The 23,481-nt window shown below is 43.7% G+C and overlaps 1 protein-coding gene across 2 annotated transcripts; it reads left to right on the top strand.

Annotated features, from left to right (window-relative positions):
* The first annotated feature begins 1,742 nt into the window (after positions 1-1,742).
* RANGAP1 (Ran GTPase activating protein 1) lies at positions 1,743-23,400 on the top strand. Of its 2 annotated transcripts, XM_067310528.1 has the most exons (17): positions 1,743-1,837; positions 2,618-2,655; positions 4,291-4,429; positions 5,490-5,617; positions 6,548-6,607; positions 7,283-7,462; positions 8,783-8,917; positions 10,181-10,339; positions 10,541-10,654; positions 12,422-12,521; positions 13,259-13,343; positions 13,755-13,917; positions 14,413-14,526; positions 14,862-14,964; positions 16,938-17,026; positions 18,943-19,064; positions 23,138-23,400. In XM_067310528.1, exons 3-17 carry the CDS (start codon positions 4,318-4,320, stop codon positions 23,205-23,207), a joined length of 1,734 nt encoding a protein of 577 aa, XP_067166629.1. In that variant the 5' UTR covers positions 1,743-1,837; positions 2,618-2,655; positions 4,291-4,317; the 3' UTR covers positions 23,208-23,400. The 2 variants fall into 2 exon arrangements, with proteins under 2 accessions (XP_067166629.1, XP_067166637.1); XM_067310536.1 differs by lacking the exon at positions 8,783-8,917.
* The last annotated feature ends 81 nt before the right edge of the window (positions 23,401-23,481 follow it).

The raw sequence follows: 23,481 nt of genomic DNA, 5'->3' as shown, positions 1-23,481 counted from the left end.
CTATCAGGAATTACACTGGAATAAGTACAATTCCTTTATTCAAGAACATTCATTTTTTAAGATTGAATTCCCTCATTGAATGTCACATTACACCCTCTTCCACCCCAATTTTTCTTTGCTTATAATAGTGAGGGCTGTCTCATAAAGTCATGATCCAACATGTATTACCCCACTCATGAATAACATCTTTCCTTACTGGTTAACATCAAAATTCTCATAATTTGCAAATGAGGTTATCTAGGTCTGGTATGCACATAGTCAGCAGAGTCAAAAGGTGGCAAATTACTACTATGAACTAAGTTATAGTTGCATAAAAGTGAGTTTGAGTTGTGAAGCTGTTCCTTTAAGGAGAAAGAATCTGCTACAATGGCATAATACACCTTTAGTCCAGTATAGCTGCATCCACAATTGAAGACTTTGTCCTTGCCCCTTTGGCCCATGTAGTTAGACAATATTCGGGAGAAAAATAGAGAATGGAATGAGATAGATTTGATGTGATCCTGTTTCTTGCTAAAGATCAGGAGGAACAAATAACAAGGGCCTATTTCCTTGCTCATAGTTTCTGAGTTCAGGCTCCCTCTCAAGATCACACTAATTTATCTCCTCATCTGTTCTACATTTTCTGATAGCTTTATGTTCCTTACACACAAGCATAATCTAGTCAGTGCCTCAGCTTCTTCATTTTCTTCAGCTGCAAGAGAAACTCCTATTATTACTTATGAGTTAGCTTTAGCTCAAGCTTTCCATCTAGTTGCTGTACCAGTTGGTGGCTTTTATTTTTTTGGCTGTCATGTTCCATAAAGAAACTTGTTTATTCTATTTTCCCCAAATGACGAAGGACTAGCATGCCCTTCAGCCTCAACATGGCCTCCCGTGTCATTCAGCATTGCCGGTTACCGACAGTTTTTTCTTGGGTCTGGATAAACAACATTTGATATTGTTTCTTAAAACCCCAGTCATAGAATAATGAGAGAATGAAAAAATGACTCTATGATGTTTTGGGACCAAATGGCAGAATAAATCCAGCCAATTGCCAATCTCAACACTCCTACTGATCTCACCAGATACCTGCAGCTGCCACCTGAAATTGAGCTGCTGTAAATATCTGTAGGTCATAACTTAGCCAGAAGGGATCAAGGTAAGACGCACTGTGCAAACATGCTGCAGTAGCAGGCAGGTTTATGCACAGCTTATATTGCCCTATCATATATACTTTTAATTTTATTCCACTGCTCAGAGAAAAATGCCACACACAACCTAGTGGCCTAGCAGCAGGGGGAACAGCATGTGTGCAACACACCATGCATGGCATGGGGAGAGCAGCCATGTGCCTGTCTGTACGCACGTGTGCTCTTCCCGCTCCCCCTGACCCCTTTCACATGCTCAGGGGCGCCCGTCCCACGGGACACCGGAGGGGAGAGCGAGGCCCCGGGTCTAGGCCGCCACCCCACGGCGGGACTGCGCGCCAGGCATGCCGGGAACCACCGCCCCGCTCCGCAGAACTACATCGCCCGGCGTGCCCCGCGCTCCGCGAAGCAGCACGGCATCCGTAGTTCCGTCCGCGCATGGCGCGGCCGGCTGGCAGCCTGCGGCTCGCCGACGCTCGCCGCCTCCCGCGGGGCGGCGGGGACGGGTTTTGTGACGTCACGCCGGGCAGCCAATCCGAGAGGGAAGGACAAAACTGCCGGCTTTCAAATCCTCCGCCTCCCCCCCCCCCCCCCCCGCAGTCTGGCGGCGGCGGCTGGAGACCTGGGGTGACGCTACTCCGTCGCCCCCACCGGCAGCGAGCGGCGGCCCCAGCGCGCGGCGGCGACGCCAGCCCCCTCGCGGCGCGGAGGTCAGGCGGGACCGCGGCGGTTGGTGGCCGTTGGGTGGGGCGGGCGGGGGCGCGCGAGGCGAGCGAGCTGAGCTGAGCTGAGCTCGCGCCTGCCGCTCCCCCCCTTCCCCCCCCCCGCCGGCTCCTCGCAGCGGGGGGAGGGGCGGCCTTGCGACGCTCCCACGTGCCCCTCTTCTCCCTCCCCCTACCCCCGCCGAGGGGACGCTCCTGTGCGTGGCCTGTGGGTGCGGGTCACGCGTGCCCGGCCTCAGCCCTCCCAGCGTCGCGGCGGGGCCCGCCCCCGCACGTGGGGGGAGGGGGCGGTGGCGCGGCCTCCCCGGGCGGCCGGGCCCGTTATATGGGGCCGGGGGAGGCGCGGGGGCCGCCGCGGAGAGCAGGTGGGGTGGCGGCGTGGCCGGTGCGCGGCACCTTCCTTGGGGGAAGAGAGGAGCCATTAGCCGTCATTAAGGGAAAGCCGCGCAGGGAGCCTGTCAGGGACTTGCCGGAGGGTAACCTTGGGCTGTCACCGAGCTTCCCTGGGAGTGGGGTGTGGGACTCTGCATTGCCCGGGGTGCAGAGCAGACTCCCCCTTAGGTAGTACGCTTGATAGCCGGTATCTTGTCCATTAGCGTGGATAAACCATTATAAATAAAGTGTTCAGCTAAAGTAACTTTTTTTGACCATCAGGAAGTGTACAGCATTATGCAGTGGTTAAGTAATGAGGAAACCTCTCTTTAGGCATTTCTAGACCTTGTTTTTATTTGCCAAGCATACTAACTTTTTTTTTTTTTTTTTTTAAAGCTTTCCTTGCAGAAGAGCTGGCAGTGAAGAGACCTCTGGTAGGTTAACAGTTGGGTGTGGCTGATGTGTTTGCAATAAAATATGCTTCAGGATGTTATGGAGAAATGGTATGTTGAAGTTAGGAAGTAGTCCATGTATAAGATGAAGAAAGAAAAAAGGGATTTAAGGAGAAGAGAAGCAGAGGGAGGAAGTGAGTATGCTTGTAGATCATGAAAGAACATTACAGTAGAAGATGGAACTCCTTTTTAAACAGTTGAGTGATGAGATACTCAAAAATAAAGTTGCGAATTCAACTAGGTGAATAGACTGACCTCTCTGGGTCCTGTCTAACTTTTGTTCCTGTGTGGTAAAGCCTTCATGGGTTGGAGAACATCCTCTCTGTTTCTTCCTTCTCTTTGCTGGTGTATTGGAAGAGGTTAGGGATGTCTGTCAGCATGGTGCCTGAGTGGCCTGATAGGAGTGGAATAATTTATTTGAGCATCTTTCTGCTGGCAACACCTATCTGAGAGGATGATCATTCTAAAATGGTGTTGTTGATGAACTTTGGAGATTCTGCCCCCCCATCTCCCAGTGTCCAAAAGCCATACTAAAGTTCATAAACCTGAAGAGAAGGCACTACCTGGGCAGAGCTGGAGGCAGGTCCTTTTACAGCCAGGTAGCAGGAGGAAAGGATGTGTGTACAACTTTCACTTAGGGGGTGTCTAAAACCATCCCTATTGGAGGGGCTTAAAGAGCAGCAAGCTTTTGTGCCCACCTTGCAGTCAGACAAGAATGGAAGGGGTCCAATTTTCTGCTGTTGTAGGGATTAACTTTCATCCCTGTTAACACTTGAAATTTGTTTCAGAAGTCTGTTTCTTCTAAGCACTAGCCACTTGTAGCCCCTTATGTCAGTGGAGGTGGAAAGAAACCATAAAACCACCAAAGAAACATGCTCTATTTATCCTACTTAATGAACAGGGGTCAGTCACTTCAGAGTGATTGATACTCATCAAATAATGATTTATGGATGCTACTAGCCATGGCTAGCATCAGGCTTGTGCCTAGAAGTGAAATGTTTACTAATCCATCATCACTGACGTAGCATTCTGTTTAATGTGTTTGAGTATAACTCTGCGGGGCATCTAAAAAGAAAGAAAGCCCACAAATTTGAGTGAGACTTTTGTAGCTAATACACATGATGTTTTTCATCAGCTCAGTGATTCTAGAACTGTGCTGACATGAGCACTACTGGGGATATAACTGAAAGGGGAAAACAGTTGTTCATTCTAGTTTGGTTTGGAGAAGAGGGGAAATGTGCAGCGTGTATAATTAAAGGATGAAGTTTGGGTAGAAAAGAATGTTACATTTTCATTGTGAAAGTGTTGTACACAAAACAGTGTCTTAATGTGGTCTTGGTAGGTGGTTTTAGCTATTGATTGTTTATGAAGTGTAACAACTCCATCAAAACACAAGCCTCTTCAGGACTGGAAAAATCAACAGCATCTGACTTTGAAATGTTAATCTGGGCCAAGCTGTCATGAGTGAGCTACGGGGAAAAACATTAATGACACTGAAAATTCAATTGGATATCTTGGGAACAAAAAATACATTAGTGTTTAAATATAAGACAATTATTAATATAGATTGTATTGTAGTTTGCTTTTCTAATGTTGATGACTTCTTTTAATTAACAGCTTGTAAAGTTTGGGAAAGCAGAAGAGATGGCGTCAGAAGACATCACTAAGCTTGCAGAGTCACTTGCCAAAACCAAAGTGGGTGGAGGACAGTTGAGCTTTAAAGGCCAGAGCCTTAAACTCAATACAGCAGAAGATGGTAAGAGAAAATATCCTTGTGTTGAGGAAGTGTCTCCCTGTAATTCTAAAGTCTTGCAGTAAACCTCCAGCTCATCTCTCATGGCCAAATTGTGATATTAGCTGTGGTGCAAGGGTTATTTAGTTACAGCTACTTCTGATGGAAATATTTCCTTCCCTTCTCCCAAGCTGCTTCAGCCTGGTACTCTGGCAGTGCTACTTGCTGGGGGACTTGGGGTTTGGCTCTCTAATGTATAGTTCTTGTTTTCTTGATATTCTTGTCAAGTGCTTTTGACAACTGCTGTGTTAGATGTCAGTTCTCTTTTTAAAAACACAGAGCAACATCAAAGTATGCAGTTGCTCCAAGTACTATGAAGACCTGCACAGAGGAATGGGTTGATATATTAGTCTGGAAAAAAAAGGGACTATAGCAGCAAACTACAATCCAGTTTTAGACTCATGGTTTTTCTGGAGCCTGTCTCTTGCTGTTGTGTGTGTTTCCCAAGGAACAATGTCTGTCTTACAGTGGCTGCTAGTGTTGTAAACCCCTGGAATATAGCTGTATATATACAGGTCAACGTTCCTACCACATCAAGAAACTGTGTTTTTTGAGGGACTATTCTTTGGTGTAGTGTGTACTTTTTTAACATAAGATTACTCTTGAGTTAAATTGCTTTTCCCTGCCCCTGTGTTTACTGAACAGGCATCTACTTTTATCAGTCATTGGGAACTTTTTATTGTTGATGGGACACCTATCCCCATCTCTTTTTAGCCTGGTCCTTGCATCTTTGTAGAGGTATGCACTCCAACTCCTAGATTATGTGCTGGATAGCAAATGAATCAGACTTATTTTGCAAATATGAAGATGGTTATCTGATAACAGAACTAGAAATAAATTATGAAAAGGGAGAATGGGGAACAAGGAACACATTCTCTCTGGTGACCTGACACTTCAGCTCTGTTCTCCATTACTGTTTCAGGATTCTTTCAGATAATGTTGCTCAGCAGTTTTGGCTGAGGGTAGAGTTGAGCAAGTGCATCAGAGTGTTACTGTGGTACCTAAGACTGTCTGCTCTTTGCAGCTGAAGAAGTGATCAAACAAATTGAGGAATTTCATGGCCTGGAAGCATTACGCCTAGAAGGCAACACAGTAGGTGTGGAGGCAGCAAAAATCATTGCCAAAGCCTTGGAAAAGAAGTCGGAGCTCAAGGTGAGATCCTCAAGTGGGTCGTGAAAGGGGAGAAGTACTGTAGAAATACTAAAGGCCTATCTACACTCTTCCCACAGCAGCTTGCCTTGAGTTAGCCTCAAAACTCACTTTGTTCTTCCAGTAGGAAGAACAACCATATGACAATGTGGCAGAACTTGGGGACTTTGGGATAGTGGGAACATGTTATGTATTCTGAACTGATCCTGTTTCAGAAGGCTTCCAATCTTAAAGCTGAGAAGCTGTCCAAGGAAGAGCTTCTCAGGAGAGGCAGCATCTGTAAACAAAGAACTGTGTAATAAAAGACCAAGAGAACTTAATATTCTAATGGAAAAGCTGGGTTGGATCTTCTGACTTCTTAAGAGGGAGTCTTCAAAGAATGCCTAAATGTTGAAGAAATAATGGAGGAAAGGCACAAGAAGATTTTTCTGTGCCCTTGCTATGCTTCCTACTGCTGTTCTAGCCTAATGTTAGAAGGGCACTGTGCTGCTAGAGGCACTGTCCTTTGCAGAAAAGGGGTGTGAAATGTCGATTCTCATTAATTACCCAAGTGTGGCTTTTTGAGTAAGTCCAGATTGTTGGGCTCTATACCTTAAGAAAATCCACATTCCTAATATATCCTTCAGTTTCCTGCTACTTTTTCCTGTGGGAATTTTCTTAGCAGAAAAGAATTACAAGTCGAATGCAAGCAAGAATTCTTGTGTAGTGTTATTTACAATATTCATTTCAATGGCTTTATTTCCTTACAAGTGAAGTAATTATAATGTTAGTTCTTGTAGCTCTTCAGTATAATCAAATGACAAACCCAAGGGAATGCAGACAGTGCTAAGTTGTCCCTAGTGGCGCAATGCAGCTTATGTGTAAACCTCTGTACAACTGTGTTCTAAATATTTTAATGGCTTCTCTTCTATCTGTATGTGTTTCTTCTTTTAGAGGTGTCATTGGAGCGATATGTTCACAGGGAGGCTAAGGTCTGAGATCCCTCCTGCTTTGGTAAGTAAAAACTAGATCGGAGACTTTGACTAATATAACTTCTTTTCTCACCTGTCATGCTTTCTGTGGGAGTAGGTTTCTAAAGCTTTGTTAGCACAGAGATGATCTTCTCTATGCTGCTAACACTAGGTGTCTCAGAATAGGTGAGTGGCTTTGTGCTCCTTCTGTACGAGATGGAGAAGAGTTGATAAAAGGCCAAACACAGGTCCAAACTAGTGAAGAAGTTTATCCTGGAAAAAACAACGTCTTCATGCTCTTATAGGTGGTGTGGGAACTAAGCTTTCTAAATAAAAGCATATGGCCTTCTCTTCCAAGAACATTACAGAAACCTGCCACCACTGAATTCTGCAGAGCAAGAACATGATAAACTCAACAGAAGGAAGATATGTTCCTTTAAGCAGTGTAGAGGGGAAAGTCACTTTGGAAAAAAAAAAAAAAATGTATATTTGACCTAAAAGGATCGGAAAGCTTCTTGATAACTGTCTTGCTGTTATCCTTAGTAATTTGCTCAGCTCCTCTCTGGCTTTAGCCATAGAGCTTTATTTCCCCATGCAGCTTTGCAGAATGCCTTCAAAGCAGAAATTCCATTGCAGCATCACTAGCCACTGCAGTCATGCTGTTACTGAAAGACAATTCATTCTCTCCACACCTCTCCTGCCATCTGTCTCCTCACAGATCTCTTTGGGAGATGCACTCATCACTGCTGGAGTCCAGCTGGTGGAGCTGGACCTGAGTGACAACGCCTTTGGGCCAGATGGTGTGCGTGGCTTTGAGGCGCTGCTGAAGAGCCCAGCATGTTACACCTTGCAAGAACTCAAGCTCAATAACTGTGGCATGGGCATTGGAGGTGGCAAGGTAAGGGTTGTCTCTGCATTGGGAATGGGGTTAGAGCCAGGACTCTGCTTCAGACTTTCCTACACAGAATCACTGCGGATGGAAGGCAGCTCTATAGGCTGTCTAGTCCAACCCCCCTGCTCAGAGTCAACTAGACCAGGTTGCTCAGGGCCTTGTCCAGTCAGTTTTGAATATCTTGAAAGATGGAGACTTTACAACCTCTTTGGGCAACCTATTCCAGTTTTTAAACACCCTTACAGTAAAAAAAAAAAAAAAGCTTTTTTTTTTGTTTCTTTGTTTAAATGGGATTTCAATGTATTGAAATGTATTAAATTCAATGTATGTTTCATGTATTTCAATGTGCCTGTTCCTGCTTGTCCTTTCACTGGGCACCACTTAAAAGGGTCTATCTCTGTCATCTTTAGTTCCCCTCCCTGTCCCCCACTGTCTGTTTATACATGTTGATAATATCCCCCCCTCAGCCAGGCTGAACAATCCCAGCTCTTTCAGTCTCTCCCTGTATGTAAGATTCTCCAATTCCTTTGTGGCCCTTTGCTGGACTCACTCCAGTATGTCCACGTCTGGGGAACCCAGAAGTGGATCCAGCACTCAAGATGTGGCCTCACCAGTCCTGAATAGGGTGGAAGGATCACTTCCCTCAACCTGCTGCTGATGTTCTTCCTAATGCTACCCAGGAAGCTTTCTTTGCAGCAGGGTCACACTGCTGGCTCATGGTCAACTTCTCTGCCAGCTGATTTCCAGCTGGTCAGCCTCCAGCCTGTACTGGCAGATGGGGTTATTCATCCCCAGGTACAGGACTTTGCATTTCCCTTTGAACTATGTAAGATTCTTGTAGGCCTGTTTCTCCAGTCTGAGGTTTCTTCCCTCGGCACGACTGCATTGATTAAACTCCTGAAAAATAATATTCTTGTCAAATTTTCCAGGCTAGAGAAAGAGGTCTATTTTAGACCTTAATTCCCCTCTCAAGAGAGCTAACAGCATTGAGGTTGAGAGAACAAGGCTGGCATTGAAGGATGCCTGTTGGATGAAATGGAAAACCAGGACTGACTGTCATTGTCAATAAGACCCTATCTTTGTCTAGTTATGAGTCAAATGTTGTTAATAGGGGCAATGCATTTTTAGTGCTGCAAAATTATCACTTTGTGCCTAAGACTGTAGCATGAGTGTTGTAGCAACACATGGTTCTGCACACTCTTCTATAGAAGCAGATGTATTTCAACGGTGACCCAAGTGTTTCTTGAGAACTGGATATACAAAATGTGTTTGGATTCCTTCAGAATGAGATGCTGAGGTAGTATAAACTGCTTGTATTATCTTTAGATATTGGCAGCTGCCATGAAAGAGTGTCACAGGAAATCAAGTGCCCAGGGCAAACCTCTTGCTTTGAAAATATTTGTGGCTGGCAGAAACCGTCTGGAGAATGATGGTGCCACTGCCCTGGCTGAAGCCTTTGGGGTAAGTACCAAACCAGAGCTTCATGACAGCAAATTGGAGCAAGGGGTACTTAAGTGCAGATGCTGAAGGAATGCACATATAGCGCTCCAACTTGGAGACAGTGCTGGCCATCAGTTCACTAATGTCATGATGCTGTTTGCTGTCGTAGGTTGGAGATTTAAGTGTGCAGCTGGGCCCCCTTTTATGAAGACTCCTATTGGAGTCTTCTACAAGTGCAATTAGAATTGATGACTGAATGTTTCGGTGACCTGTTCTCAAACACATAACTAGTTGCTGTGTGAAGTAGCTACTTGAGGAAGAAACAGGCACCTCCTGAGTAATTTAATATTGGTCATATTTCTCCTCCTGTCTGTGCTAATGGAGGTAATCTGGCACTGGAGTAGGTGTACCAGGTGACCTCTTGAGTGTTTCTCTATCTACTTGTTCAATCATCTGGCAAAAGCCACCTAGTGTTTTCTCTAGGAACATCCTGTGAAGGCTGTTAGATGGTTCCTAGCTTTTGCCAGCTCTTGCTGATCAAACTACATTCTTATTTGGAGGAGCAGAATTCAGTGTGGTTGGGGCCACCCACTCTTTCATTCCTCTCTTGCTGTGGAAAATAATTTCTGAATTATAATGCATATTGTCAAATGTATTAGCAAAGATATTGCAAGATTACAGATTTTTCTTTTTGTGAAGAGCTGTATGGATGCAGTCTTGACTAATCAGTAATGATGGCAAAAATAAGACTACTTAAATACTTGAAAGGTACATAAAAAGATAATTAATGAGAAATTTGGACTGAATGGCACTACCAAGATGGGATTCTTTACTGTGTTGTGTGACATGCTATCAAGCCCCCCAAGAGTTCTCATCTTGATTTCTGCTCCCCTTCCCTTCCCCCCACCCCATGTCTGCTTCTGCAGTCAAGGCAAAATGCAGACCTTAAGTAGAAGAATATCATATCAAATGACACTGCTTGGTCTGTTTCAGGGTTGAACCACAGATAGAGAACCCTTGTTTTAAAGGAATCTAGAGCAGAGACACTAGGGGATGCTATCCACGACTCTTGGAATCAGAGGCTTTTTGTTAATCTGTCACTGGCCACAAGCCTGCAATTTCACTTAGATTTGTGACATGATTACTGATGAATAATTCTATGCAGAAGAGCTCATCGACTTGAGTTGCAAGAAAACAATTGTGAGCAAATCATGAAGAGTGGGGCACTGTATTCTTGAGTTGAAGTATGTCTCCTAACAGTTTTTCATCTGTGTCCTTTGCCAGATCATTGGGACTCTAGAAGAGGTCCATATGCCACAGAATGGAATCAATCATCCTGGCATCACAGCGCTGGCCCAGGCCTTTTCTGTTAACCCACTGCTTAAGGTTATAAACTTGAATGACAACACGTTCACAGAGAAAGGAGCTGTGGCCATGGCAGAGGTGAGTAGTTACACATGGCTGCTTTGGGTTTTTGTCTTCTCCCTCCCAGCTTCCTCAGATGTAGTTAGTGTCAGCACCTCTGGGTTCATGGAGCCACATGCCGCACTGAGGCGGAGGAATAGAGGAAAGATGACCTTCCAGGAGTGATTTGACACTGATTTACTTGCATGTCTGTACTCTCAAATTTGTGCTGTCTTGCAGACTCTGAAGGCTCTTCGGCAGATTGAAGTGATCAACTTTGGAGACTGCCTGGTGCGTTCAAAGGGTGCTGTTGCTATTGCTGAAGCTGTCAAAGAAGGGCTTCATAAATTAAAGGTATTGCCTTCTGCTGTTCAGCTTTGAATCTCTTTTGAGAACGCTTTTTCACCCATTCCGTGTTTTTTTTGTACATTCTTCTACCGCTATTGATCATTTTCAAATGGGGTTCACCTGAGTGCAGGCTTTGTCTGCACAACTCAAAGCAATAAACTATGTTGTAGATCACTGGAATCTACATCCAGGTAAGAGTACTCCAAGTTGAGTTGTACCAGTGATCTGTTTAGTTTCCATGTGGGGTTTTTAAAGCTGCTGATTCTGCTCAACAAGTGCTGTTCAGGAGTCTGATAATGGAAGTATCTGCCTTTAGAGCCTCTCAGAGGGTTATGAGAGGGGGGTCTGAGGTGTTCATGAATGGCCTGTAGTCTGTTTAACACTTCAGAGCTCATATGTTTAATGTGTTTTTGTTAGAGCTTGTATCAAAGGTCCAAATATTTCTAGCTGCTTGGAAGTACCGCAGCCTCCTGAACCAGTATTTGCATAAGACTGGCATTTGGCAACGTTCAAGTTGGGCCTAAATCCAATCAGTAATATAAGTAAACTATGATCTCTAGAAACACCAGTCATGGATCATAACTGCATCAGAATTCATCCTGAACATGCATGGTTCCTACTCTTGCAAGCTTACAGTCAAACAAAAATCCATCTGAGTGTTAACATTATTTACTTGTGTATGAATCTGGTATGGAAAGAAATAGCTGCTTTGTGGTGAGCAGTGCAGGATCCCTTGCTTAGACTTTTACTGGTTCCACTGAGACTTGTTTCTGAATCTTCCAGGAAAACTTCCTCTTAAATAAGATTCTAACAGGAGTGTTGAGATGAACACCCAGAAATTAAATCTTTTTTTCCAGAGCAAAGGTAGTTAAGGGAGGGTGGCATTAAGCAATAATAGCTAATTCATTCTGTTCAAGGACTACCTCCCTTCTGTTGTTAATATTAAATCTCTTCTCAGGAGTGAATTGATAAAGTACAATGCAGGATGCAGGGGGATGGTGGCTGGCAGTTGAATAACTTTACTCTTACTAGTCTGTCCATATTTTTTCCTCTGCTGGCCATGTTTATCAGGAATAATTTCACTCATAGCCCGTCTTTTGGAGGCCTAAACTTGCACAATAGGTGTTGAAAGGCAAATGTGCTATCCTGTCCTTCTTCAGCAAAACTTACCAGTATGTGAATTCTGAAGTAGTCACGTGGCTAGTGGCAGGGCTGTGCTGGTATAGAGGTTGCTAGGAAACAAAAATCCCTCGTTTTGGAGAGGAAGAAACCAATAGGGCTGTCACTGTTGAACTCAGCAGTCTGGACATGCTGCTGAATCCCAGGGTAGCCTATCTCATGCTGCAGTGGTGTGACAGGAGCCCTGAGGAGCTACAGCTCCTTCCTGCCTGTAAGCACTTCCAGAATTTCTTTCCCTTGGTTTTTAAAATGTGCAGTGTCTTGTGCCTCTTAGATATGTGAAGATCTCCAGTTAGCTGATAAAAGGTAGCAGATACTCCAGGCTTTAGATGAGCAGTCAATGTTCTCTGTGGCGGCTGTTCTAAAGGGGTTAACTTCAGTAATGCTGCTCCTCATGATGGTATGTTTCAAATTACCCCTTTTAGGTATATGAGTAGAAGTAAGTATCTGTCAAGCTTCCCCCCCATTAAAAATACTTTTTTGCTAAGAGCCCCTTCAAATGAAAATCTTTACAGAAAGCTTGTGAGCACATGAAGCTAATGGGGTGGTAAATGTTATAGGAATTCTGCAGATGAATGCTCTTCTGCTTCTTAGGAACTGAATCTGTCCTTTTGTGAGATCAAACGAGATGCTGCTTTGACTGTTGCTGAGGCTATTGAAGACAAGTCAGAGTTGGAGAAGTTGGATCTCAATGGTATGTAAGTTTGTTAAATCAAAGCACATCTAGCCTGACCCTAACTAGAAACCTTTAGGAAGAATGACAGTATCATGTGTTCTAGTCTTGCAATTGTCAGCGTGTGAAAAACGGTGTCTGAGAATAGCTGAACTCAGATGACCTTGGGGCAGGAAACAACTTAGATCTCGAAAGTCTTAAGCCACAAACCTGGTCAATGGTTAAAGCTAAGCAGTTTCAATACATCTCATAAGGTGGAAAGATTGGACTGATACCCATATCTGTTTCCCCCCCCAAAAAAACTTTTAATGGTTCAGTGTGATCTCAGATATTTCATACTTGTAAATAAAAGCCTCCTTGCACACCTCTGCAGTAGAGTGGGAATCTTTGACCAGTATTGACTTTTGCCATTCACACCTTAGGTCACTTTATTTCAATGGTACTGTGCCACATGTACTTGTTTCAGAATCATTGAGAACAAGAGCTGTTTACAGAACTAGCAGGATGTCTCTCAAAGATGCTCTGACCAATTACAGTTTTTGTCTGTCTCCAGTCCTTGTGTAATGTTGCTAAAAATTGTCTAACAGCTGTTTGATTATGAAAACTGAAGTCTGCACTGCTGCCTCTAAAATGTTGTGTAGAAATGGCTGACAATTGTTCAATTTCCAGAAATAAAAGGTGGACAAGAATCTATAGTAGAGACCCTAAGAGCAAACTTGTGTGTATCTTAAATCTGTTCGCTTTCTACAATAACCTAGGTAACTGTCTTGGAGAAGAAGGATGTGAGCAACTCCAGGAGATCCTTGAAGGCTTCAATATGGCAGCTGTCCTGGGATCTTTGAGGTAGGCAAGGCACCAGAAGTTTTCCCACAACTATTGATGCTTTCATTCACCTATCTGATCTAAAATGAAAACTGTAACATTGCAGATGGATGTTGGTCTGCCTGTGTGATATGGAGGATTCCATAACGAAAAACAGAGTGTTGTACCTCATTTTAATCTGTGGCCTTGTCTTAGTGTTAGTTATAGACTGCACTTCGGGCTCTTTGCTTGCCAATGTCTCAACTGGGTGACCTAAGTCTGAGTGACTTCATAATTTATTGTAGGCCAGTGGGTCCCTGAGATATGCTTCTTCCAGTAACACTTGGGAGGTTGCTTTTCTGTGCTCCTGAAAAAATGTTTCTGAATTCCTGTGTATTAGAGTTGTGAGCATGTAATGAGGGCCTACTTTACATAAAAATTCTCAAATCATAGTGATGATGAAGGGGATGAAGAAGAAGAGGAGGAGGATGAAGAAGAAGAGGAGGAGGAAGAAGAAGAAGAGGAGGAGGAAGAGGAGGAGGAACAGCAGCAGTTGAAGGAGAGAGGACAGGGAGAAAAGGAGTCAATGACTCCTAAGAAGATACTTGATTCACAGGTAAGCTTACTTTGGGATGTTGTCCTGTTTCCTCCTTTATTCTCCTCCATATGAGGAAATAAGATCTGGAGTGAGTCTGAACTTGAATTCTGGCAGGAGTTCATATTCTTCTGTGGGCTGGCTTTTTGGTAGCAGGCAGGGAGATAAAACGCAGGAAATAACAAAAGAAAGCAGATGACTTGGAAACATGTTTAATGTGTGCATGCGCACACATGCATGGAGAGAAAAGCTGAGTGGCAATTGTAACAAACACAGTTAGAAAATGTCTCCCCAGCTCTGGAAAATGGTGGGAACCTTGTACGTGCAATGCCATGCAGTTGTTTTATCATATCATGTTTATGCCAATTCTGGGCTCATCGCAACCACAAACAGTTTTCAGATGGGACAAATCCTGACCTTATTGCACCCCCACAAGTCAGTCCTTTGTGCCTTTGCTGTACCAATTTATTTGCTTATTTCCAAGAGTAAACTTGAGATGGATTTTGTCTGTTTCAGGATTCAACTCCAGTGCCATCTCCTCCTGTGGATGTTGCCACATTCCTTGCTTTCCCATCACCGGAGAAGCTGCTGCGGTTAGGACCGAAGTGTTCTGTGCTGATAGCTCAGCAGGTAGGTGAGCCAGTGGTTTTCAGTACTTGATTCTCTGTGAGGGTCACTTGATCCCCAGAGGTGTGATTCCTTTCTGTCTGAAGACCTGGATTTGCTTTCTTTCCTTCTAAGGAACCTAGGAAGCAAGTGATTGAGCTGATGCTTATGCTGGCACCAAAGGCTCTCCACAGAGTAGCTGTGTATTGTAGTATTTCTTATGCCTTGTGCTATGGCCAAGACAATGCTGACGTCAGTCTGCTGGAGACTGTGATCGTTGTCACTGCCATAACAGAAGCCTGTTACCTGTGTCTGCCTAGCAATGAGCTGAACGGCTCACGATTTTCCTTGTCTTTCAGACAGATGCATCTGATGTAGAGAAAGTAGTTACAACTCTCCTAAGGATATCTTCAGTCTTCAAAGATGAAGCCCCAGTGAAAACAGCAGTGCATGAAACAACAGGTGACTGGGTCTCTCTTCATTTCATGGTGTGACATGCTCCAGTATCAGGGCACCCAGGGCAATGTAGGAGAACACCCCTGTGGTCAGGCCCCTGGTGGACCAGGTCATTTGGCTGTCTTGTTATTGACAGGATGCAGGAAACCCAAGATGATAAAATATGAGGCAGTGAGAAGCTATTGTGTGGAGTAAAAATAGGGACTCATTCTGAAATTAGCAGATCTGGTACTTCCAAAGCTTGAAGCTCAATATCCCGTGTAGTTGCTGTCTTACTGGAACTGTGCTGTCCCTACTTGCATCTCTGATGCTGTGCTGTCAATAGCCAGGAGCACTGTGCTCCAAGGTCAGTTACTTTCTCAAGGCTGCTTATTGGAAGGGGAAAAAGAAAAAAAGTATTTTGCAGAAAGTAGCCTCTCCGGTTTAGTACTGAGAAACTGTAAAGAGGGACCTCTTATTTAGTGTCCCTTCTTATCAGTGCGATGCCTGTTTAGTTCAGGGAGTGAAGATTGCATTACGACATGAGACAAGGCACAGAAGCCAATGTACAGGCAAGGGACTGTTCCTCACTATATTGTAGTGCAGTGACTTGAGTTAGGTCTGACTTCTGCATAGATTAACATTATCACTTCACTTTCTCATTTGGAAACAGGAGCTTTCAAGCATCTACTTGGCATCTGGCCACTCCTTAAGGAGAAGGACTTTGTCTCATCTCTTTCAAATCCCCCAACAGAACTGTTCTCTCATGCACAAGCTACCTAGCAAAGCAGTGCGAAAGAACTGGATCAATTATTTTTAAGACCATTTGGTGTGATTTATTGCAAACAAATGTGCAGTTTCCTAGTTAGCAATTTATTAGTTTCATCACGTCTATGTATTCTGAGCTATGTTAGCTGTTATCTGTGAATCAGTAATAAAGTACACAGTTCACTGTACTTGCTTATGGAGCCAACTTAGCCAAAAATAGTCAGCTGGCATTTCAGGAACTGCTGTTGGACTTGGCTAATGCCCATTATGAGTAGTCTCCAACTTCAACAAAAGATGCAGCACAGGATAGTCCTGTTGACTTAAGTGTGCTTGTGCATGTATTTATCTTGATAGCTATTCCTTACCACTCTCTCTTCCTAGGAAAGAGAGTACCTGGCAATTAGTTACTTTTCTCTGAGAAAGGTATCAATTGGTAATGAAGTCTCCAGTTAATGTCTGACAGTGGTTCTACAGCCACCACAGTGAGTTCTGCTCGTTCCAAGAAACCAGAATGGTCAAGGGTCAGAATGGGTGCCTTGCCTTTCTTGTGGACGCAAGGGGTTTAAGCACAGGTTTGCCATAGTTTGCAGCAGTTAGTTGTGAGGGAGCCCTGAAAACAAGTGAACAAGCTTTCTCATTATATTCTCATTCCTTTTGGTTTCAAATGAAAGGTAAATTCTTGCTGGCCTTAAAATTGCAAGGCTCCAACTCTTGCTGCCCTGCTAGGATATTAGCTCATCCAGTGTGTGCATGCATGCCATATATATATATATATATATATATATATATACACACACACATATATACACATACATACATACGTATGTATGTATGTTCAAATGCATTAAGGCATTTTGTGGTGCATAGGACTGAGGTCAAATTACATCTGAAGCTAGGCAATGGGTGAGGCTCTTCCTGTAGGCCTTTGTATAAAATACAGTCCTTACATTTAAGGCTTCATCTGTCTGTGTGTTAGAGGTTACAGCCAGCCTCTGCAGAGACATCTGGGGTGTTAAAGTAGTTTTGAGAGGTAATATCCCTTAGCAGCTGATACTCCATGAGATCCTGTGTGGATCAGTTTTGATCTTAAAATCTGTAACAAGACCTCTTTCTGTAGTTAGCTCCATAGTGTCACCTGAGGGACCTGAAATTACAAATCAGACTGTACTTGCTGAGAAATAGAGCAAGCAGGAGAATATTGTGCTTAACATGATATGTTTACTTCTTTTTAGATGCCTTGATGAAAAAAGCCTTCACTTCTGCCACATTTAATTCTGATGCATTCATCACAAGCCTCTTGATCCACATGGGACTGCTTAAGGTGAGGAAGCAGGAAAGAGCTAAGTTATGCTCTGGTTAGGCTGAAGACCAGACTGGCTGGGTTGTGGGTAATTACATTGCCATGGAAGCAGCTGGGTGCCTATGTGTGCCTGATGCCCAGGGACAATGGAGGTCTGCGGGTCCAGCAGAAATTGCAGATTGCAAGATCACACTAGGATGAAATAGGTGTCAGCTCTTTGCCTCTGTTCTACTTAATGTACTCTGCATTCTCAAAGTCATCCTCTGAAGGTAGGGATGGTCATGCAAGGAAACTGAGCTGCTGCTGGACTATGAGGTCTTACAGATGCCTGTAAAAAGCTGTGTTCAGGAGTCTAATATATAGTATTTGTTATTAACTTGATCCTTTAGGACATCCTCTAGTAGCAAGGGTCAGAAACAAATATCCAACCACTCGCATTTGATCAGAAGCATTCAACTTCATCCATTGAAGTATCTTTGCAAACTACTAGTGACAAATGAGTAGTGACATGGAAGAAAACTTCTCAATGAGAAAGGATGGGAGGGTCAGTAGGAAACCTGCTAATTGCATTAGAATACCTGTTGCTTTGCTTCCATTGAGATGACTGAGAAGAGGGAGAAGCTCTGTCCACAAACTAAAGGAGTGCTTTTGTGCATTTGTGGTGCAAGGGTCAATATTTCTCACCACTTCAACCTAGAAACTGAGAATGGAAGCTTGTACCAAGCCAGTTCCAAGACACCACAGAATATAGTCTATATTATAGGTGCCTGCTTTTAATTGAGTTTGTGGATCACCTTATGGTAATATCCAACTTGGAAGGCAGACAGCTGTGACATGCTGGATGTATCTGAATTTTCTAAAAATCGATTTATCCTGTCCCTGTGTTGTTGGACGTAGGACCAAATCCTAAGCATCCCACTTCTCAGACAGATCCACAGAACCCAAGATAGCTTTCTGTTCTGCAGAATACTTATTTTAGGGACTACCACCTACCTCTTATCCCATACAAAAACCGCTAAATATGCGCCATGAGGTCTAAAGCACAGATGCGTACTCCACAGGAACCCTTTCAAACCATGAAGTGGTATTGATGATAATGCCTCTGAGGATCAGCCAACAGGCTGTTTGTGGTGTAGAAGGAGTCCACTGATGAATTAGGCATGTGTGGAGAGGGAGCAGCGTCCATAATTTTCTGTCCAACATATCTGGAGGCACAAAAACAACAGATATTCTTAGCAACATCAAATACAAGGTCACACTCTCGGAACAGTTCTAGATCCTATCTACAGGATGAAGGGCTTTAGTTGGGATGGTAGTGGAGAAATAACTAAAAATGGTTTAAGAGTTGGGGCACATAGATTAGCGTCATCTTAGGCACAAGAAGAAGTCATCATGTAAGCAGGGGAACAGCAATAGAAATGACTAACTTTACCTGATACATCAGTTGTGCTACCAGTCCTGGTAATGCATCACATTCTGGAGGAAGCATGCTGAAGAACTGGAGATGGTGTAAAAATTATAGTAGTACAAGGTAAAATGTGTAACTAAAGCACTCAGTTTTTGATAAATTGAAGTAGTGTTGGATTCCCTAGGAGAACACTTGAACAGGGGGCCTTTGAGAAGGTATGGCTGTTTCCCTGTTTGATGCACGTCCGTTACTTCCCTTCCCCATTGCTTCTGACTAAGTCCTAATTGACACATACTAGAATATTCCTGATTACTCCTGGTTTTGAGATGCTGGTGCTACAAGGCCACAGGGTTGGTTACTTTTCTCCTAAGGAACAGGGCACTTAATACAACAGGGAGCTTTCTCTCCTACTGTGGATGGGAGTGCTTCTTTCAACAGAAGTCATTGCCTCTGTGAGTTGTAGTGGATTAGATAAAATAGTGATTGTGACTTGTCTTGATGTCTGTCTTCTGTCTTTTCCTCTTCTCAGAGTGAAGAGAAGATCAAAGCTGTCCCAAGCCTTTATGGTATTCTTATGACCTTGAACCATATGGTCCAACAGGATTACTTCCCCAAATCCTTGGCCCCAGTTCTTTCAGCTTTTGTGACAAAGTGAGTATTGTACTTGCTATGCAGCCCTCTCCATGGGAGCTAGTGAAATGGTTTGAGGGTTAATAGCTACATGCAGCCTGTTCTGTTAAAGCGCAATAAATATTTGTTCTGAAAAGTTTGTAAGGTTTAGAATAAAAAGTCTTGAATCTTGAAGAAATGGTGGGAAAAAAACAGCTCAAAACTAACTGGCTCTGAAGCACAGACTGCTGCTGCCAGTTACAGCAGAGTGTTTTGAACTTGCTAGAAACCCAGCAGGTTTCCTTTACTGCTTGAGTGAACTATGAGTACACTGGATCTAACCAAGCCCTCCAAATGGCCCTGCTGTGTATGAAGGTCAGCAGAGCTTCACCTGACTTGTTACGTTCTGTAACACTGAACAGCCTTCCTGATTTCTATGATATAGGGAATATGTGAAAGCTTGGGAGCTTGTGCTGATGAAAGGCAGAGACATCAAGTACTTGTGACTGGTATGAAACATGGGCAAGAGGGATGTAGTCAAATACCAGTAGTCATGCTCCTCTTAACTGGCTTGCTTCCAATCCCAGTAGAGCTGTGAAAGGGGAGAGGTGTTTTTGCAAATGTTGGTGCAGTTGAGGTTGTCAAAGCTGATATAGTAGTGGTACATATCCAGCAAACAGCCATGCTAGTATCAGCTTTTGAAAATAAAACCATATAACTACCTTCCTTTACACATGTGCAAGCACTAACCTAAAGGCCCTAACGGTGGAACAGTTTCAGTCTGGATGGCCTGTGTACTCGTGTATCCTCTTCTTGGCTTGATCAGACTAAGAATTAAGCAGTATACAAGCCGGTGAACGTGTGCTTTAACAGCTAAGTAGATACACTTCCCGCTAAGTAGATACACTTCCCGCTAAGTAGATACACTTCCCGCTAAGTAGATACACTTCCCGCTAAGTAGATACACTTCCCGCTAAGTAGATACACTTCCCACTTGGCCTTCATAGGTTTAAGCAAGAAGTATTGGGAGGTGCCATGTGAAGCTGTTCAAACAGATCTTTGGATTTCTGTTTCTTGCACTGCTACCTGTGCCTGTGACCTTGTCTGTCAATCAAACAGATGCCTGCAGTGTCAGAGTTCAGTACCAGCCCTAAAATAAGAGAAGATGATGGCTTGCTTCTCCCATCAGGCACTAAATGTACAGACGGACAGCTTGATCAAAACAAGTATCACTTAGTGTCCATCTGATGCCAGCCAAACAGAGGATTTAAATCATCTGAACTTGGGGATACAGAATCAGGGGGCTTTGGTTCCATGCGTTTGACCCTTCTGACTGTTTATATCACATCCTGGTGTCTAGAGCAGCCTCATAACTCAGCTTGATATGTCCTTCTAAACAAACTTGCTTGCAACAGACACCGCCTCCCTTTCCCTGTATGTTCCCTGCAGGCCTCTCCCAGGCTGTCGGTCTGCAAAATACCAGTAAATGTTCTTCATCTGTAAGTGATGCTTTATGTAGACAAAATGATAACAGAGTAAAACTCTGGTCCTGCTGAAGTCATCAACAAAAATTCCATTGAATCCATAGCCAGCATTTTGTTACAAATGCAGGAAGAGGGGAAAGCCTGTTCCTGAAAGTGTAAGTGAGGTCTCTTGGAGATCATGTAAGAACTGCAAGAGCCAAGAGACTCTCACAGTCAGAAGCAATTTGTCTGCCTTCCTTCAGCATGTAAGGGTGCTAATGCCAAATCTGCAGAATGTCACTTACGCTATGAAATTTTCAGAGCCAAAGCTTTGATCTGCAAACCCCTCTGTTGCAAGGTAGACAGTGTGTGATGTTATAATAAGAACTTATGTAGTGTTGACTTCACCATGCTGTACAGGACATATAAGCAATGTACTTCTGTGTTTCATGGGAAAAAAGGTTGTGTGTGTAATATGTTTCTTAAAAACCCTTTCCCTAAGGGAACAGGGGGAACAAATGTTAAATCCTTTACAAGTGCCTGGAGAACAGAACAAGATCAGTTCAATAACCACAAAGTCCAATTAAATTGGCTTCCTTAAAGTTCTGGACTAATCTGCACCCCAACTTGTTTTTGTTCAGAACTGACTCCAAACAAAATCACATCCTAACCTTAAACCAAACCTAACTTGTAAACCTAGTAACCTGCCAAGCTCTTCTGGGTCAGTTTCTGCAATGTGTCTACTCCTGGTCTGTCAAGCCTGTGAGCCCTTTATTTGCAGCTAAACAGCATGCATTTCCATGGCAGCGTTTTCTAGCTTTTCCTTTAGGATCACAATTACCTCCTTTGGACTTCGGAGCTGTAAAGTTCTAGCTGCCTAGGCTAGAGCTCTGCTGTCTCCTGCTGCAAGGGGCTTGCACTGTGGCAGTTTGATGGTGTTGGGTAGTGGGATTTTTTAATTACTATTAATTAATAAAAACAGGGCTGTGGACTGTAAGCAGCATCCATCTTATTCTGCTGAAGTCTGTGCCGGTTTTCTTTTGGACACAAGAGGGTGCTGTGAGTCCACATGGGCTTTCTCCATAATTCGTTAGGCGAGCACACTGCATGTATCTGGATGCCTGCCTGCCCGCCCTCTTGTGACTGGACTGTACTCTTTTGCTTTTGGCTTGGATTGCATCACTTTCACCAGCCTGTACCACAGAGTGGCAGGCAGTCTAACTCTACAGCAAGTGGGGGAGATTCTTGGTGTTTGAGCTGCAATGGAGGCTGAGGGAGCTCGGCTGTGATCAGTGTCAGCAGTTCAGGTTTGCTATTTCCAGAAACAGGGCCAAACAGACTTAATATGGAGCTGCCTCGACAAAATTGGCCTACTCAATACAAACAGGGCTGGGTCTCCCAAAAAATGATGACTGAAATACCTCACCCAGACACTTTAAAGATAAAATGCAGATTGTAATTGTCCTGTATGTTCTTCAGTGGGAGATCGCTGAATGGCTCTTGTGGAAATAAAAGTGGTTAACTCTTCTCCAGAATGTGGTTCTGATAAACTGTAGTATACAAGGAGCCTCTGCTAAGCTGTTGGCTATATCCTATAAATCCAGAAATGAATTTTTTTTTCTCTCTCACCTAGAGAGATTCCAATCTTTATTTCAGCTTCCCTCTTCTTTCACCAATCAAATAGATCTCACTATTATTATTTGCTAAAGTCTCTATTCTCATTTGGGGCTGAGAGAGAGGTAAAATTGGATTCAGTTTTCTTTGAGGAAGTTTCCCTAATGGATACAAAATGCTGGAAGTTTCAGTAAGGCTTATCAAATGATTAGCCTGTGGAAACAGGGGAAAAATACATTTCTAGGAAGTGATAGGAATGCTAGAGGCATTTAGCCCCCCATTAATCCTTCTGTGATTGTGTAGTTCAATCATCCAGTTTCAAGGGCAGGGTACTCTGTGTAAGGTAGATCTTGCTATTGCAGTCTCTGTGCCAGGCACTTTCAGCTGATGGTCTGCAGGTTCTGTGGACTATTTCTAAGGCACCCTGAAAGGCAGCTGAGCAAAACCATTCAGCTGTTACTTGATTTAAGGGGGTGGGAGGTTATATTGCTTCTCTTCAAAGACTTGAAAAAGCCCTATGAATCAAGGAATGCCAAAGCCACTGTTCTGGTCACAGATAGCAGATGGTTTGGCAAGGAAAGGAGGAAAGAATTGAGTACTCATCCTTTCTGTTTTGGGGCCCTAAACAGATAATGCATATGGAAACTTCCATCCCTTGGGGGAGAGAGGGAAGTGGGGTTCCACTGCTGCTGCTTCCTGCTACCCAGATTGAGACACCAGATTGCAGAGATGAACAATCTGATTCTGCCAGCTGAGTTTTTTTGTACCTGTGGAAATAAATTTTCTGATTGCTGGCTGTTGTCTTTTTGGCTCCTACTCTGCAACGGGGGTGTTATTCTCCACTGTGAGCTCTGTACAGATCAGTACTAGAGATCAGGAAGTGGTTTAAGAAGAGATAACTGAAGCAAAAAAATGTAAGCTTTTGGGCATGCAACCTTAGTGCATTTGAAATAGTGTTTATTTGGTCATTCAAAGTCAGTTGCAAAGCAGTTCCTATATTCAGTATTTTAAAACTAAATATTTCTCCTCTTTCCACAGACCAAACCGTGCTCTTGACTCCTGTTCTTTTGCCCGCCACATGCTCTTACAAACCCTCCATCAGCTGTAACAGATGTGCTTCTGTGCCCTTCCCTCCTCATTGGACTGTCGTCAGCAGGGAACTCGGAGCTGCTTGGTGGGAGAGAATCCTAGAGCCCATGCAGACATACTGTCTTTTTTTTTCTTCTTTTTTTTTTAAACTTCCCCCTCCCTTACAGGAGGTCTGTCCTTCATTTTGCTTTCATAAACTTGGACAAATCCTACTGTTTTTTTTTTTTAATTCTCTCTGTGAAATGATTCTCTTGTCTGCAGGGCAGGTGCTTGTGCTAGAATAAGTCTGTGCT

Source organism: Apteryx mantelli, chromosome 1 (assembly GCF_036417845.1).
Source record: "Apteryx mantelli isolate bAptMan1 chromosome 1, bAptMan1.hap1, whole genome shotgun sequence".
NCBI classification, from domain to species: Eukaryota; Metazoa; Chordata; class Aves; order Apterygiformes; family Apterygidae; genus Apteryx; species Apteryx mantelli.
This window is presented reverse-complemented; position numbering and strand designations above follow the sequence as displayed.